Source organism: Salvelinus fontinalis, chromosome 27 (genome assembly GCF_029448725.1).
Source record: "Salvelinus fontinalis isolate EN_2023a chromosome 27, ASM2944872v1, whole genome shotgun sequence".
Classification (NCBI taxonomy): domain Eukaryota; kingdom Metazoa; phylum Chordata; class Actinopteri; order Salmoniformes; family Salmonidae; genus Salvelinus; species Salvelinus fontinalis.
Genome location: NC_074691.1, coordinates 27,076,431 through 27,094,132, shown reverse-complemented (window position 1 = coordinate 27,094,132; position 17,702 = coordinate 27,076,431). Strand labels below are relative to the sequence as shown.

The 17,702-nt window shown below is 43.2% G+C and overlaps 1 protein-coding gene across 4 annotated transcripts in view; it reads left to right on the top strand.

Moving 5' to 3' along the window:
* LOC129825376 (MAM domain-containing glycosylphosphatidylinositol anchor protein 2-like) overlaps positions 1 to 17,702 on the top strand; it is a 416,697-nt gene that overhangs the window by 332,271 nt on the left and 66,724 nt on the right. For all 4 annotated transcript variants that reach the window (XM_055885438.1, XM_055885439.1, XM_055885437.1 and 1 more), the window contains exons 14-15: positions 1,458 to 1,613; positions 3,058 to 3,219. In XM_055885438.1, coding sequence (XP_055741413.1) covers positions 1,458 to 1,613; positions 3,058 to 3,219 — 318 coding nt within the window. The remainder of the gene's footprint in view (positions 1 to 1,457; positions 1,614 to 3,057; positions 3,220 to 17,702) is intronic.

The following is a 17,702-nucleotide window of genomic DNA, read 5'->3' as shown; positions in this document are numbered from 1 at the left end:
ATCTGAACAATAGATCTATTCTGCACACCTCCTCCTCTTCTCCACTCCCCTCCAACCCCCCCTTTCTCCTACTCCTCCTCTTCCTCCTTCCACTTTTCCATCTCCTACTCCTCTACCTCTTCCTATGCTCCACTCCTCCCCTCCCAATCCCCCGTCCATCTCCACTAAGGCTCAGGTCCATGTAGTTTAGCTCACAGTGGATTGACATTAGCAGAGATATGCTGGGGGCCAGACCCCCATTTAGATCTGCAAATCTGGACACTGGGGGGGAGAGGAGTCAAGAGCTGAGGCCCCTCTCTCTGTCTCTGGCTGTCTTAGCTGGGCCACTCTCCTCTGTGTTTGTGTGTGTGTGTGTGTGTGTGTGTGTGTGTGTGTGTGTGTGTGTGTGTGTGTGTGTGTGTGTGTGTGTGTGTGTGTGTGTGTGTGTGTGTGTGTGTGTGTGTGTGTGTGTGTGTGTGTGTGTGTGTGTTTGTGTGTGTGTGTGTGCGCCTCTCTCTTTCATCTCTCTCTCTCCCCCCTCTCCTTCTCCCCTCCTCTCCACGCCTGCTTCTCCACTACCTGTGTAAAGCCTCTAGTTCCTGCCTCCACCAAGGTCGCCACTTCAAACTGCTTCCAGCTACCTTTTAATAAATCTGAATATTTATGACACGGCCCCACGTCCTGAATCTAGATGCTGCTTTTTACCAACTCTTTGAGGACACTTCTGTTTCTAAATGTCTTCTGGTTATATTGTGTTGTTTTCGTATTATATTATTGTTTGTTTCCTTTTTTTGGCCTATACCTGTAGCTCTCTCATTGTTAGACACACATGCATCGGCCCGTGTTGATTTCAACATCATTAACTTCAACAGTATGTCCTCTTATAGAATGCATTGCACAGCAGTAATTCATGATCCACTAGATTCATGGTCAGCTATCTGAAGCCATTCACTGGGTGAACTCAGACTCAGAGACTTAGTCATGCAACCATTGGTAGACATGCATAGCAGTATCCATTGACTGATGTGTTTATTCACATGATCAACATAGGAATATAGAATACACCGCTGCCATTCAGTCATGGTTCAGTAGCCAATGTCATGGTGAACACCATGAAAAGGTTCTATCAAGTATTTCCATCTCTACCAGAGGCTGGTGGGAGAAGCTATAGTAGGACGGGCTCATTGTAATATCTTGAATGGAATTAATGGAACAGAGTCAAACATGTGGTTTCCATATATTTGATGTGTTTGATACCGTTCCATTCATTCCATTCCAGCCATTACAAGAAGGCCATCCTCCTATTGCCTCCTCTGATTTTTACCTACATTTGGACACGATTATAAGAGAATTTCTCGACCAGTGCTCCATGAGAGTTACTGCAGCTTTCATCTACTACTGTAGACATTACCTGATGAGGTTCTCGTGTTTATATTCCAATGATGACTGTAACAGTGGTTTTCTGATCCGCTCTTCAGGAGAGTTCCACTGCAGCTTCGAGGAGGAGCCCATCTGCATGTTCACACAGGACAAAAATGACGACTTCGATTGGACGAGACACAGCGCCGCCACCCGTGACACCAAGTACACACCCAACACCGGGCCTAGCGGTGACCGCAGTGGATCCAAACAGGGTGAGCAAACCCAGGAAGGAAAACAAAGCTACTGTACTGTATGTTTTGTTGTGATGTCATTAGGATTTTAGGTGCACTGTGTTTGGGAATCTTCAATGCGACAAAGCAGGTCATAAGGGAATTGTTTTGCACACAGTTAACTATGTTAGCCAGATTAACTAGTTAGAATATTTTTTTACACTTGTTTGCAAGTGTTTGGCTACCACTCCAGGTGGCTTCAGCTATGTTACATGTATCTGTTTGTGACTCATTTTCTTTCACAACGTATTGGTACGGTTGGCTTCCAGGTAAACTTCCAGGTCTTTCTGAGTAATATTTTAGTCTTGACCCTGGTAGTCAACTCAGTACAGATACTGTATTAACAATACACACTACACGCGGCCAATCAATAACACTTGTCAATATCAACACAATGGAACATGCAACAAACAATTAAGCACTCTCACTCTCATGGTAGTCATTTCTCTCTCTGTGTGCATCCCCCCTCTCTCTGCCTCATATATATATATATATATATCCCATCCTCTCTCTCTGGTTTCCATGGGGACAGTGCCTGACAGAGAGTTGCCTGCTAGTGTTCAATATGAGAGATTGATACAGTGTAAACACAGGCAAATTCGTTTCACAATCTGACACACACCCTCTGCAAGAAACGGTGGCAGTTGGCCTGTGTGTCAGTCCTGAGGGAGGGTGAGCATTGATCTGGTCTTTACAGAAACGGACAGCTCTAGTAGCACCAGCAGCTGAAGTAGTAAATAATATACTGGCTTTAATCACTGTAATTAGTTGAAACTGTCCAGCATTTCATTACCAGCCCACCAGTCCTAAGGGGCTGCAATTATCTGATATCAAATTCAACAAAGAGAAGAAATTCTATTTGATTTTAGCTGGAGGGTATGAAAGCTTTTTCTCCATCCTAGCTACCTTCCCCTGCCCCAAAGTGGGACTGTAGATTGAGTCTGGAATGAGACTCGGGCCATGTGCAGGGAAGGTTCGTTTCACTGCTGCTTCTCCCATGAAGGTTTCAGATAACTGAGATATGGCCATCTCTTCTGTCCCCTCTGCCCTCTGGTTAGTGTCTGGTTATAGGAGAGGTCTTTAGTGGAAATTGACTTCCACTGTTTCACTAGTAGCTGGATGGAGACGCCATTTTCATCCCAAAGGATTCTAAGATATTGAGGGCTTGTTCCATACATCCTCTATATCATGTGCCCATACATCCTCTATATCATGTTCCCTTTGGGGGAACTTTTTTCCGGAATACAAAGAGCACAACCAAGGGTTTCTTTAATGTGATTTAACACAACTTGTGGCTGTTAAGAGTCATGTCTACAAACAACAGAGCTCTCCTTGGGTCCTAAAGACAGCCTGGCCCTCTGGTGTTGTTCTCTCTACCCACAGGTATAACCTTGTTATTTGGTGTTGTGTTCTCCCCCTCCTACAGGTTTCTACATGTACATCGAGACGTCCCGGCCTCGGAAGGAGGGCGAGGTAGCAAGGCTGGTCAGTCCTTTCTTCAACGTGGCGCCCAAGAACCCGTACGGCATCACCAACCCCCCGGCATACTGCTTCGGCTTCTTCTTCCACATGTACGGAAAACACATCGGTAAGAAGAACATATCAGTCTTTTTCTCTCCAACACATAACAGCAAGTCACAAACAAAGGACATGTTCCTTGTATTTTCTTTATTCTCTCATCAATACATGATTGAGTCAGAGGCTTCTCTCCAGTGACTATTTCTTTCTAATCTCATAGCTTCATGTCATAATCATCCATATTAGTTCAAAAATTTCTGGACATTGGATACATTATAAGATTCATAATGTTGATTGATGGCTTTACGTTTTTCCATTTAAGCAGATGTACACTCTTAAAAATCAGAGCGCAAGTTGGAACCAAATGTGACCTGATTCAGGAAACTGGGCGCATGTCGCAAGTCACGACTTCACAGGAGAGCTTTTGAATGTAAAAAAATTGGGGATCAAAATTCTTTTTTTTTGACAGAAATGCCTTCTCGAAAATGTGAACTTTCATGTTCCTTAATAACAAACTTGTATGCCATCTGTAAATACGAATAAAATTGTTAAATTACGAGCCTTGATGGTTAAGCCACAGAAAATGTGAACAACCTTCCCACTAGCCATGATTGGCTGAGATAATGAGTGGGCTGGACATGCCGAGAGAGGAGTTAGGATTGGTCTGCCATATTCAAGGCTTCTGTCTATTTGAGCTCGTCAGTCTGTGTCGGTAATCCTGTCGAACGCAGAATTTTTTAAATGTATTGTGTTGTGGAACTGCATAAGTGTTGCTCCCCACTTTCTGGAGGATCAAGTTTTGAAATCAGTGGAATTGGAGTATGATAGCTAACGAGATGAAGAAAACACCTGTCTCCGGATTACATCTTCAAACTAAGGGCAACCGTGGTATGGCATTCTTGACAGGGAGATGCGTCCAGCATCATGCATGATGATGTATACAGGACAGATAGCTAGCTACATTTTCAGATATTACATGTTTGTAATTTTGACTGAAAGTGGTTTCATTTCAAACTAAAGTGAACTGTTAGCTAGCTACCTAACGTTAGCTGGCTGGCTCCCTAGCTGACGTTACTATTTGTTTCCCATAGCCTTTTGCTTTTCTATTTAGAGCCTAATGTTAGCTAGCTAACATTGGACCTGGTTGGTTAGTTCCCAGCACTGTGGCATTGTTGGAAAGTTGTTCATTGTTGTTTAACTAGCTATCGTTAGATGGCTGGCTCGTTAGCTAACGTTACGTGACATGTGTGATCTTAAACAATGTTTACCTAGCTAGGTTCATTGTTTACCTAGCTAGCTATATGTCTTAAGCTAAAGTGTACTGTTAGCTAGCTAGCTAATGTTAGCTGGCTGTCTCCCTAGCAGAGGTTATTGTTCATTTCCCAGAGCTGTTTGCTTTACTAGTTAGAGCTTAATGTTAGGCATTGTTGGCACTTTGTTCATTGCTCTTGATGCTAGGGGTCAGATTTTTTTTATTTATTTTTTAAATAACGTTCCCAAGGTAAACGGACTATTTCTCAGGTCCAGATCGTATAATATGCATATAATTTACAGATTAGGATAGAAAACACTCCAAAGTTTCCAAAATTGTCAAAATATTGTCTGTGAGTATAACAAAGCTGATTCTGCAGGCGAAAACCTGAGGAAATCTAACCCGGAAGTTTTTTTTATTTTTTTTTAACTGTGTTTCCTGGCCCGTCTTTCTTCCATTTAAAGGGGTATCAACCAGATTCCCTTTCCAATGGCTTCCTCAGGCTGTGACCAGGCTCTAGACATAGTTTCAGGCTTTTATTTTGAAAAATTAGCAAGATTTTTCAAAACTAGTCAGGTGTCCTCTGATTAGTTCCTGCGCGCGAGAGGGGTAGCTCTCCATTTTCTTTCTCTCTTTTATTGAATAGGTTACGGTCCAGTTGAAATATTATCGATTATGTTTGTTAAAAACAACCTGAGGATTGATTATAAAAAACATTTGATATGTTTCTACAAACATTACGGATACTTTTTGGAATTTTCGTCGAACGGAACGAGGCTTTGGTTTTCTAAACATAACGCGCAACCCAAATGGCGTTTTTTGGTTATAAAAGTAATATTTATCAAACAAAAAGAACATTTATTGTGTAGCTGGGAGTCTCGTGAGTGCAAACATCTGCAGATTATCAAAGGTAAGCGATTAATTTTATTGCTTTTCTGACTTTCGTGACCGTGCTAATTTGGGGCTAGCTGTTGTAGCATTGATTGATACACTCACAAAAGCTTGGATTGCTTTCGCTGCAAAGCATATTTTCAAAATCTGACATGATAGGTGGGTTAACAACAAGCTAAGCTGTGTTTTGGTATATTTCACTTGTGATCGCATGATTATAAATATTTTTTGTAATATTTTGCGCCCTGCAATTCAGCGGTTGTTTAGGAAAATGATCCCACTAAAGGGATCCGTAGCGCAGAGAAGTTAAACTGACTTGCCTAGTTAAATAAAGGTAAAATAAAAGTGTTGCTCTGTGCTACTCAGTGTGCTACTGTCCTCCTCCCTCATGGGCTAGGTCTGTCCTCTGTGCTATCCTCCTACTCCATCTTCCCTTCCCCATGGGCTAGGTCTGTCCTCTGTGCTACCCACCTCCCTCCTCATGGGCTAGGTTGTCTTATGTGCTATCCTCCTCCTCCTCCTCCCTCTTCCCCATGGGCTAGGTCTGTCTTCTGTGCGCAGCTCTCCGGCCCATCCCGTGCCCCCTGCCCTCGTACCTTCAACCTCGCACGCTTTCAGTGGATACAGCTGGAGAACTGCAAGGCAATCCCATTCAGTGCAGGAGCAATGACCAATATACAGTGTCCTGCTATTAACAGGGTTAATTATATACAGTTGAAGTCGGAAGTTTACATACACTTAGGTTGGAGTCATTGAAACTCTTTTTTCAACCACTCCACAAATGTCTTGTTAACAAACTATAGTTTTTACAAGTTGGTTAGGACATCTACTTTGTGCATGACACAAGTAATTTTTCCAACAGTTGTTTACAGACAGATTATTTCACTTATAATTCACTGTATCACAATTCCAGTGGGTCAGAAGTTTACATACACTAAGTTGACTGTGCCTTTAAACAGCATGGAAAATTCCAGAAAATTATGTCATGGCTTTAGAAGCTTCTGATAGGCATCATTTGAGTCAATTGGAGGTGTACCTGTGGATGTATTTCAAGGCCTACCTTCAAACTCAGTGCCTCTTTGCTTGACATCATGGGAAAATCTAAAGAAATCAGCCAAGACCTCAGAAAAAACATTGTAGACCTCCACAAGTCTGGTTCATCCTTGGGAGCAATTTCCAAAAACCTGAAGGTACCACATTCATCTGTAAAAACAATAGTAAACAAGTATAAACACCATGGGACCATGCAGCCGTCATACCGCAAAGAACAGCAAAGAACCCTGTGAAGATGCTGGAGGAAACAGGTACAAAATTATCTATATCCACAGTAAAACGAGTCCTATATCGACATAACCTGAAAGGCCGCTCAGCAAGGAAGAAGCCACTGCTCCAAAACCACCATAAAAAAAAGCCAGCCTACGGTTTGCAACTGCACATGGGGACAAAGATCGTACTTTTTGGAGAATTGTGCTCTGGTCTGATGAAACAAAATTAGAACTGTTTGGCCGTAATGACCATTGTTATGTTTGGAGTAAAAAGGAGGACGCTTGCAAGCCGAAGAACACCATCCCAACCGTGAAGCATGGGGTGGCAGCATCATGTTGTGGGGGTGCTTCGCTGCAGGAGGGACTGGTGCACTTCACAAAATAGATGGCATCACGAGGTAGGAAAATGATGTGGATATATTGAAGCAACATCTCAAGACATCAGTCAGGAAGTTAAAGCTTGGTCACAAATGGGTCTTCCAAATGGACAATGACCCCAAGCATACTTCCAAAGTTGTAACAAAATGGCTTAAGGACAACAAAGTCAAGGTATTGGAGTGGCCATCACAAAGCCCCGACCTCCAACCTCTAGAACATTTGTGGGCAGAACTGAAAAAGCGTGTGCGAACAAGGCCTATAAACCGGATTCAGTTACACCAGCTCTGTCAGGAGGAATGGGCAAAATTCACCCAACTTATTGTGGGAAGCTTGTGGAAGGCTACCCAAAACGTTTGACCCAAGCTAAACAATTTAAAGGTAATGCTACCAAGTACTAATTGAGTACTAAAGTACTAATTGAGTGTAACTTCTGACCCACTGGGAAGGTGATGAAAGAAATAAAATCTGAAATAAATAATTCTCTCAACTATTATTCTGACATTTCACATTCTTAAAATAAAGTGGTGATCCTAACTGACCTAAAACAGGGAATTTTTACTAGGATTAAATGTCAGGAATTGTGAAAAACTGAGTTTAAATGTATTTGTGTCACGCCCTGGCCTTAGTATTCTTTGTTTTCTTAATTATTTTAGTTAGGTCAGGGTGTGACATGGGTAATTTATGTGGGTTTTGTAGTGTCTAGAGTGGTTGTAGGTTTAGGGGGTTTATTTAGAGTAGTTGGGTTTATGTTTAGTGTAGTTGTCTAGGTGTGTCTATGGTTGAGTGTAGGTGTTTAGGAAAGTCTATGGTTGCCTGAATTGGGTCTCAATTAGAGACAGCTGGATATTGTTGTCTCTGATTGGGAGCCATATTTAAGGGCTTTAGCTGTTTGTGGGGAATTGTCTATGTCTAAACGTTAGTAGCTTGTGTGTGCACTTTCGTTTTGTAGCTTCACGGTCGTTTGTTGTTTTGTTAGTTTGTAAGTGTTTTGTTTCGTTTTGCCTTCTTCAATAATAAAAGAAGATGGCTTATTTTCCACATGCTGCGTTTTGGTCCGTCTCTCCCCCACACGATCGTGACAATTTGGCTAAGGTGTATTTGAACCTCTGACTTCAACTGTATATTCAGAATATCCAAGGGGCTTTGATATCATTCTAAATTCATAACAATAATAATAATAATAATAATAATTGCTTTGTTTAATAAATAATAAAAATTGGAGATGATTTCATTTTCAAAGATGTGAGAAAAAGGCCATTCTTGAACATGGGGTGAGACATTGTTACTAATTTGTAAAGAAAGACAGTTTGTTATTTAGAATTATTTATTTCTGTTTTTAGAGGGAGAGAAACCAAAAACCTACGGTCATCTCATGGGTCTCCCAGTCATGGCCAGCACATGTATTGAACCAGCATCTACAGCAACACAGTGTCTTAGACCATTGTGCCACTCAGGCACTGTACATGTGACTGGTCGGGAGTGGCCTACAGTACTACAGTAAAAGCAAAATAATCCTAACAAAATAAAATAATTAAAACCTCAGTGTAACAACAGTTTTAGTAAGTAATAGTGAAGTCGTGCACAATTATCAGTTTCTATTTAGGTTTATGTCACCCATTAATTGTCAGTTAGAGCACTGATTACGCTTTTGGGTACTACTGTGTCTCTATCTCCCCCTTGCACTGGTCTGGAGCAATGAAGTGGTGATGCAGGGTACCGTACTAAACCACAAATTACCTCTAAGTACCGCAGCGTAATCGCAAAACTTTCAGTGGAGCAACCACTGTATTAACAGAATGGTAACAAAATTAGCAAAAGTAAATGCGGATTTCCATGGAGGCTGTTAGCTAAATATGCTAACGAGCGCAAACAAAAATAAGACAGGCAATCCAGTGGGGGAGGAGAAGACGGGTGGAAAACGGAGAGGAAAAAAAATACAAGGCAATGTTCCAAATGGCTAAGACTTCTCAAACATGTCAGAAAGAACACAACACTAACACAATATGATGCCCCATCACTTTATTAATTAAGCTAGTTACTTAGATAACTAGCCAGTTCAAATTAGGGGTCGCGTTAAATCAGAAGGAAACATTTTGAAATATCTTGCTGCGTTTTGTAAATGCAGATGTAAAATGCTTCTTATTGTAATTTCTGCTCTGCATCAGACTCATTTTGTGCGTCTGTTGCACTTCTCCACTCGGAAGAGAATTCAGGAACAGGCTTTCTATCACTGGACAGTGCTCTGACTGATGTGGAGCTACTTTGCTTTCTTCAGTACTTTTCTGGGTGTAGCCAGTCTCCATTTCTCCAGTAAAATGCAAAATTAACTTTAAACTAAACATTAGGAAATGTAGCTGGCTACTTTTTTATATGATAAACATTATAATGCGTAATTTTTGCAAAAATACCTTGCTTTTTTATTGTAAGCGCTAACTTGTGTGGCTGCCAGCCAAATGTCATCTGATGAAAATTATGCTGAATGTGTTGCACTAATGTATTTTCTGTGAAGGAAAACTATAGTTGTATGTCCTTGATCACTCTATTGAAGTAAAAAAAATACTTGGCTTTCAATATAAAATGTGACCCCTGTCAATACAGGCTTTCTCCTGTTGTGTTATTTTACAAACCAGCACGTGACTGGCTCACCTGTTCTGGGGAACTAAGCTTCATAGGGTCAAATAATGTGACAGGTGAAATGGAGAATGTGATCTTCTTCATCCCCTAACGTATTGCACGAGTTGACTGCAGGTATTTACTTAAAAAGTAGCTACAAATATTACAATTTATTGAAAAACGTAAACAATTTCCAAATACTATTTCCAAATACTATTACCCCGGTATACAGTATATTGCCCAAGTCTAGAACCAAATAAGATTCTTCAGAGTGATACCGTAGGTCAGCGTTTCCCAAACTCTGTCCTAGGCACCCCAAGGGGTGCACGTTTTGGTTTATGTCCTAGCACTACACAGCTGATTCACATTATCAAAGCTTGATGATTAGTTGATTATTAGAATCAGCTGTGTAGTGCTAGAGCAAAAAACAAAACTTGCATCCCTTGGGGTGCCGAGAACAGAGTTTGGGAAACCCTGCCGTAAGTGAACCATTTTAGAGTCTCTTAAGAGCCATAAATGGGATTGTTCTTTGAAAAACCATACAAATCCAAAATCAGAAATGTTGGGTCCCTCCAAGACCGGAATTGAATAGCCCTTCTGTAGGGATTTAAGCCTCATTTGCATAGTTCCAGGGTGCCCTTCAAGTGAGTTACTATTGCCACCCATGACTGTGTTTGCTAGTGACAGAGACACGGTTGTTGCAGTCCTGTGGCCTTCACCAAGTAAGATCCAAAGTGAATATGTTGTCATAACACTTTTATTATTTAAGACAATACATGTTTATAAGGCCTTATATTTAAGGCCTAGTTTTACCCTAATACAATGACATGCAACTCATAATTTGCCTGCAAGTCACATTATGCTGGCTTGCAAAGTGATGTATATTTCCTATTGTGGATATCCAACATTTAGAAACGTTATTCTCCCACAACCTGCACTCAAAATGACTGCCAGGGTTGGGAAGACTAAGATATTAGAATACCTTAAACATCTAAACTTAAACAACCCATTTAGTAATGGGTTTTAAGTCCAAGTAACATATTAGAATAGTTTAGAAAACTGTATGTTATTTACATTTGAGGTGCATAAGATTAATTCATCAATCAATGTACATGCAAAACATAGGCATTGAAACAAATAATTCTAAAATCAACCTGCAATAGAGCATGCTGGGAAATATGATACTGATGTGCATGGTTTTGGTTCAACTCTGGTTATTAACACTGACACTGGGGTTCTTTTACACCACTGAGTGTTAATATAACTCTTTACAGTATGAATTTAACTATTGAATCAACACTAGAAATGTTACACTGACAAATCAACACCAGTTAACACTGGCCAATGTCGTGTGTGCTATGAAAGAGACTTATTTGCAGGCATCCATACATTTCAAGAACCTTTAAGAATTCTGAAGAACCGTAGATTCAAAGGTTCTTTATCAGGCAAGAGATCTCCAAGGCACCTTAAGAGCTAACGAGGAACCATTTAAGAACCTTTATTTTGTCCAGTGTACAGTACCAGTCAAACTCATTCAATGGTTTTTCTTTATTTTTACTATTTTCTACAGTATAGAATTATAGTGAAGACATCAAACTATGAAATAACACATATGGAATCATGTAGTAACCAAAGAAGTGTTAAACAAATCAAAATAGATGTTATATTTGATATTCTTCAAAGTAGCCAACCTTTGCCTTGATGACATCTTTTTGATGTAGTTTCAGAGAGGAGACATTTATCTGAACGCATCCCCATCTACAACCATTTCCTGTCTCCCAGTGAAGAGGTACTCTGCTACTAATGCTCTGCTCCCAGACTCTCTCTCTCTCTCTGTGTGTGTGTGTGTGTGTGTGTGTGTGTGTGTGTGTGTGTGTGTGTGTGTGTGTGTGTGTGTGTGTGTGTGTGTGTGTGTGTGTGTGTGTGTGTGTGTGTGTGTGTGTGTGTGTGTGTGTGTGTGTGTGTGTGTGTGTGTGTGTGTGTGTGTGTGTGTGTGTGTGTGTGCGAAGGGGGATGTAAGATTGGACCTCTGGCAGTGAAGCAGTACCAGCTAGTGTCCTCTACTGGGCTTGTGCTCTCCAGTGTGTGTGCGTGCGTACACATTTGTGTGTGTGTATATACAACTCAAGTCTCCACAGTGAAGCCTATCAGTCTAACAGGGGGGTAGTAGTAGACTACAGCAGGGTAGAGAGGGAGGGAGTAGGACGTAATAGTCTGGTCTCATCTTTACTGGTAATAGTCTGGTCTCCTCTTTACTGATAATAGTCTGGTCTCCTCTCTACTGATAATAGTCTGGTCTCCTCTCTACTGATAATAGTCTGGTCTCCTCTCTACTGATAATAGTCTGTTCTCCTCTTAACTGATAATAGTCTGGTCTCCTCTCTACTGATAATAGTCTGGTCTCCTCTCTACTGATAATAGTCTGGTCTCCTCTCTACTGATAATAGACTGGTCTCCTCTCTACTGATAATAGTCTTGTCTCCTCTCTACTGATAATAGTCTGGTCTCCTCTCTACTGATAATGGGGTATTACTTCACCTCTTACATTACCTTCTCATTGTCTCTTAGTGTCCCCAATGAAGCCTGCAGAGAAAGTGTTTGCTGTGAAGAGCTCTAAAGTGAGTCACTTTGCTGTATGCTATTGAAACAACATTGTCCTGCACCAAACAAGAGAGCGAACTGACACGGAGTGAGCTAGCTACTGTATCATCCATCTTGACAAAGGGCTGAGCTAGAGTTAGCATCAAGATGAGGGATATTGTTGAGTTAGCTACGCACACGTGTGCATATACACACACACACAAGCAGACACTTACGCTCACATACACACACACACCTACACTGTGGAGACTAGTAGGCTTAGCCTACTCTAGTGGAATGAGGGAATTGCCAGGTGCAGTTGGCTCCGAACATCTGGAATGTGCGAAGGGGGGTGAGAGGGAGGAAGGGGGACTGAGGGAGGAAAGGAGGTGGGTGAGGGGGTCAGTGGGGAGATTAGAGCTGTTCCAGCACTCAGTAGAGGTTGAGTAGGCCGTGACATTTCCAATTTGCTCAGATTGATCGCCAGCCGAGTCCCCCTCTCCCTCCATCCCCTTCATCCCTCCTTCTCCTCTCCCTCCACTCCCCCCTCCTTACCTCCCTGCCTCCCTCCATCCCCCAGACAGTGCCTCCTGGACCTCCTCCAGGAATCTCTCCAGCAAGAGATGTTAGTCCTGTTTGTTGTGCCAGGATTTCCAGGGTTTTCCACCCCTCCTCTCCCAGCAGTCGTAGGTTACCCAGCCTTAGTAAACCCATTGCCATCAGTTGCCTCTGCAGGGTGGCCACTGAACCGATCTCAAAGGGATGGCTGGGTTGTGGAAGATAGGCTCCTCCCACACCCACAGCCCAGGCTCCACACCCCCTGGAAGCAGAGGAAGGAACCTATCCCCCCATGCCCCACATAACAGAGCTTTGCTCTTTCCCCAGTTTACATTTGCTGACGAAGCTCGCTTGTACACCTTCAGACTAGTCTCTAGTGCCTGCATATCCTGACCATCCCTGACCATCACAGAAACGTCATCTGCATACGCTGACACTGCTATGCCTGTCGACACACCCATGCCTGTACAGCACACTCCCTGCAATCTCCTGCGCAGCAGGCCCAAAAAAGGCTCAATGGCTAGTGTATATAACTGTTCCGATAGAGAGCATCCTTGTCGAATGCCCCGTCTCACCCATACTGGCCTACTGAGCCCCCCTCCCACCTTGACCATACATGACGCCCCAGCATACAACATCTTCACACAGGTCAAAAACCTTTCCCCAAGCATCACAGTAAACAGACACTCATGGTCCACTCTATCAAAAGCCTTATCTTGATCTAAAGAGACCAGTCCAAAGTTCACATTAGAACCTCTCTGCAAGTCCAACATGTCCCTGATTTAAGAACACTTTGTCCATGATTGAGCGTCTCGGTACGCAATATGTCTGCTTCAGTCTATTAGCGAGGACCTTGGCAAATATCTTGTAGTCCACAAAGAGCAATGCCACAGGCCTCCAGTTCTTAACTTCTCTAGGATAGGGGGCAGCATTTTCACTTTTGGATAAATAGTGTGCCCAATTTCAACTTCCTTCTACTCATCCCCAGAATATAAGATATGCATATTATTAGTAGATTTGGATAGAAAACACTCTGATGTTTCTAAAACTGTTTGAATCATGTCTGTGACTATAACAGAACTTATGTAGCAGGCGAAACCACGAGGACTAACCATTCAGATTTGTTTTTTTTAGGTCACTGTCTGTTCAATGAGGTTTCATTGGGATACTAGACTTCTAATCAACCTGTTTGCAGTTCCTACCGCTTCCACTGGATGTCACCAGTCTTTGGAAATTGGTTGAGGTATTTCCTTTGTGCAATGAAGAAGTATGGCCATCTGGAATCAGTGTAATGTTATGTGTACTGTTTGAGAGTTGCGCAAGACTAGAAAAGTAGCGTTAGTTTGTTGTCCTCCTGTATTGAAAACAGATAGACCCGTCTTCAATTTGATCGATTATTAACGTTTAAAAATACCAAAAGTTGTATTACAAAAGTAGTTTGAAATGTTTTGGCAAAGTTTAGAGTTAATTTTTGAGATATTTTGTAGTGACGTTGCGCAAATTGGAAGCTGTTTTTTTCTGGATCAAACGCGCCAAATAATAATGGACAATTTGGATATATATGGACGGAATTAATCGAACAAAAGGACCATTTGTGATGTTTATGGGACATATTGGAGTGCCAACAAAAGAAGCTCGTCAAAGGTAAGGCATGATTTATATTTTAATTCTGTGTTTTGAGTTGCGCCTGCAGGGTTGAAATATGCTACATTCTCTTTGTTTACTGTTGTGCTATCATCAGATAATAGCATCTTACGCCTTTGCCAAAAATCCTTTTTGAAATCTGACATGTTGGCTGGATTCACAACGAGTGTAGCTTTAATTTGGTATCTTACATGTGTGATTTAATGAAAGTTTTATTTTATATCATTTTTTTTTTATTTGGCGCTCTACATTTTCCCTGGCTATTGGCCAAGTGGGACGCAAGCGTCCCGCCAATCCCAGAGAGGTTAAGTTCACACAAGTCCCCTTTTTTGGGCAGGAGAGTCAGAACCACCCGACAGCAGCTCATTGGCAACTCTCCTACCCCGACGCACTCACGCAACACGCAAAAGAAATCCAGTCCAATTATTCCCCGGGACGGCCGGGGCACATCTGAATTACAGCCTTTGCCAGTTCATGGGACAGCAGGGGAATGTCCATTTCATCCCTCTGTGCCAGAGAGAGCTTAGGGAGTTCTGCAAACAAAACCTGAGCACACATAGGATCACACAGTTCTGCCCTATACAACTCAGTATAAAACTCCACAGTCCGCTCCCGCATCTCCCCCACCACAGAGGTCACCCGCCCATCCGAAAGCCGTACACAATGCATACCCTTTTCTTCACCACTCTGTCTTTCCAAACCAAAGAAGAAGGAGCTGGGAGCATCCATCTCCTTGAGCATGGAGAACCTAGCTCTTACAAGTGCTCCCTTTGCTTTAACCTGGAAAAAACTACCCAGGTCCCTACGTAATTCAGCTAAATTAGCCTGGAGACCTACATTGCCTTGCCCCATCAGCTCTACCTCCATCTCACTAATACTACGTTATAGTTCCCCTTAAACTCTCCTAGCCTCTGAGGATGAGAGCACCTGCCCATACTCTTGACAGAAAAGCCGGATTTGGATTTCTCCACATCCCACCGTTGACTCAGACTCATCTCTTCACTGCCCCCACCTTTCCCCAAAAGTCTAGAAACCTGAGAAAAAAGTGGCATCTTGTAAGAGCTTTACATTAAACTTCCAATAGGATGCCTGCCGAAGCCCTGGTGAAATAGAGAGCCGAGCCATGGTTATGTGATGATCCGATTCTCCCACCGGGAGAATAGTAGCGCTCAACAGCCTATTGCTCTGATTCCTGGACATGTCAAATCAATCAAGCCTGGGATGCACTCACCCTAGCCCCAAAGACCTTCACCCATGTATACTGTCTTGTGTTGGGGTGTTTAGTTCTCCAAACATTCACTAGGTCAAACTGATTAATGATGTCCCTTTACACACCCACTGAGCCTGAATGAGATTCCTCCCCATTTTTGTCTTTCGTAAAATACATTGTGCAGTTCCAGTCCCCGCCGACCACCAGTGTCTCCTCAGGCGCTACCTGTGAGAGTTCCTGTCTAAGACACCCAAATAGAAGTCCCCTTTCTCTCCCTGTGTTAGGCACATACAGATGCAGATGCTAAATGCTAAAAGCAGAAGCTAAACTACAGGACTGTTTTTCAATCACAGACTGGAACATGTTCTGGGAATCTTCCGATGGCATTGAGGAGTACACCACATCAGTCACTGGCTTTATCAATAAGTGCATCGAGGACGTCATCACAGTGACTGTACGTACATACCCCAACCAGAAGCCATGGATTACAGGCAAAATTCGCACTGAGCTAAAGGGGAGAGCTGCCACTTTCAAGGTGCGGGACTCTAACCTTGAAGCTTATAAGAAATCCTGCTATGCCCTGCAAAGATCCATCAAACAGGCAAAGTGTCAATACAGGGCTAAGTTTGAATCGTACAACACCAGCTCTGATGCTCGTCTTATGTGGCAGGGCTTGTAAACTATTACAGACTACAAAGGGAAGCACAGCCGCAAGCTGCCCATTGACACGAGCCAACCAGACAAGCTAAATCACTTCTATGCTGGTTTCGAGGCAAGCAACACTGAGGCATACATGAGAGCATCAGCTGCTCCGGACAACTGTGTGATCACACTCTCCGTAGCTGACGTGAGTAAGACCTTTAAAAAGGCTAACATTCACAAGGCTGCGGGGCCAGACGGATTACCAGGACGTGTGCTCCGGGCATGTGCTGACCAACTGGCAGGTGTCTTCACTGATATTTTCAACATGTCCCTGATTGAGTCTGTAATACCAACAAGTTTCAAGCAGACCACCATAGTCCCTGTGCCCAAGAACACGAAGGCAATCTGCGTAAATGACTATAGACCCGTAGCACTCACGCCTGTAGCCATGAAGTGCGATGAAAGGCTGGTCATGGCTCACATCAACACCATTATCCCAGAAACCCTGACCCACTCCAATTTGCATACTGCCCAAACAGATCGACAGATGATGCAATCTATATTGCACTCCACACTGCCCTTTCCCACCTGGACAAAAGGAACACCTATGTGAGAATGCTATTCATTGACAACAGCTCACCGTTCAACACCATAGTGCCCTCAAAGCTCATCAGTAAGCTAAGGATCTTGGGACTAACACCTCCCTCTGCAACTGGATCCTGGACTTCCTGACGGGCCGCCCCCAGGTGGCGAGGGTAGGTTGCAACACATCTGCCACGCTTATCCTCAACACTGGAGCCCCCCAGGGGTGTGTGCTCAGTCCCCTCCTCCCTGTTCACCCATGAATGCATGGCCAGGCACAACTCCAACGCCATCCTTAAGTTTGCAGATGACACAACAGTGGTAGGCCTGATCACAGACAACAACGAGACAGGCTATAGGGAGGAGGTCAGAGACCTGGCCGTGTGGTGCCAGAATAACAACCTATCCCTCAACATAGCCAAGACTAAGGAGATGATTGTGGACTACAGGAAAAGGAGGACCGAGCACGCCCCCATTCTCATCGACGAGGCTGTAGTGGAGCAGGTTGAGAGCTTCAAATTCCTTGGTGTCCACATCACCAACACACTAGAATGGTCCAAACACACAAAGACAGTCGTGAAGAGGGCACGACAAAGCCTATTCCCCCTCAGGAAACTAAAAAGATTTGGCATTGGTCCTCAAATCCTCAAAAGGTTCTACAGCTTCAACATTGAGAGCATCCTGACTGGTTGCATCACTGCCTGGTATGGCAATTGCTCGGCCTCCGACTGCAAGGCACTACAGAGGGTAGTGCGTACGGCCCAGTACATCACTGGGGCTAAGCTGCCTGCCATCCAGGACCACTACACCAGGCGGTTGTTAGAGGAAGGCCCTAAAAATTGTAAGACCCCAGCCACCCCAGTCATAGACTGTTCTTTCTACTACCGCATGGCAAGCGGTACCGGAGTGCCAAGTCTAGGACAAAAAGGCTTCTCAAC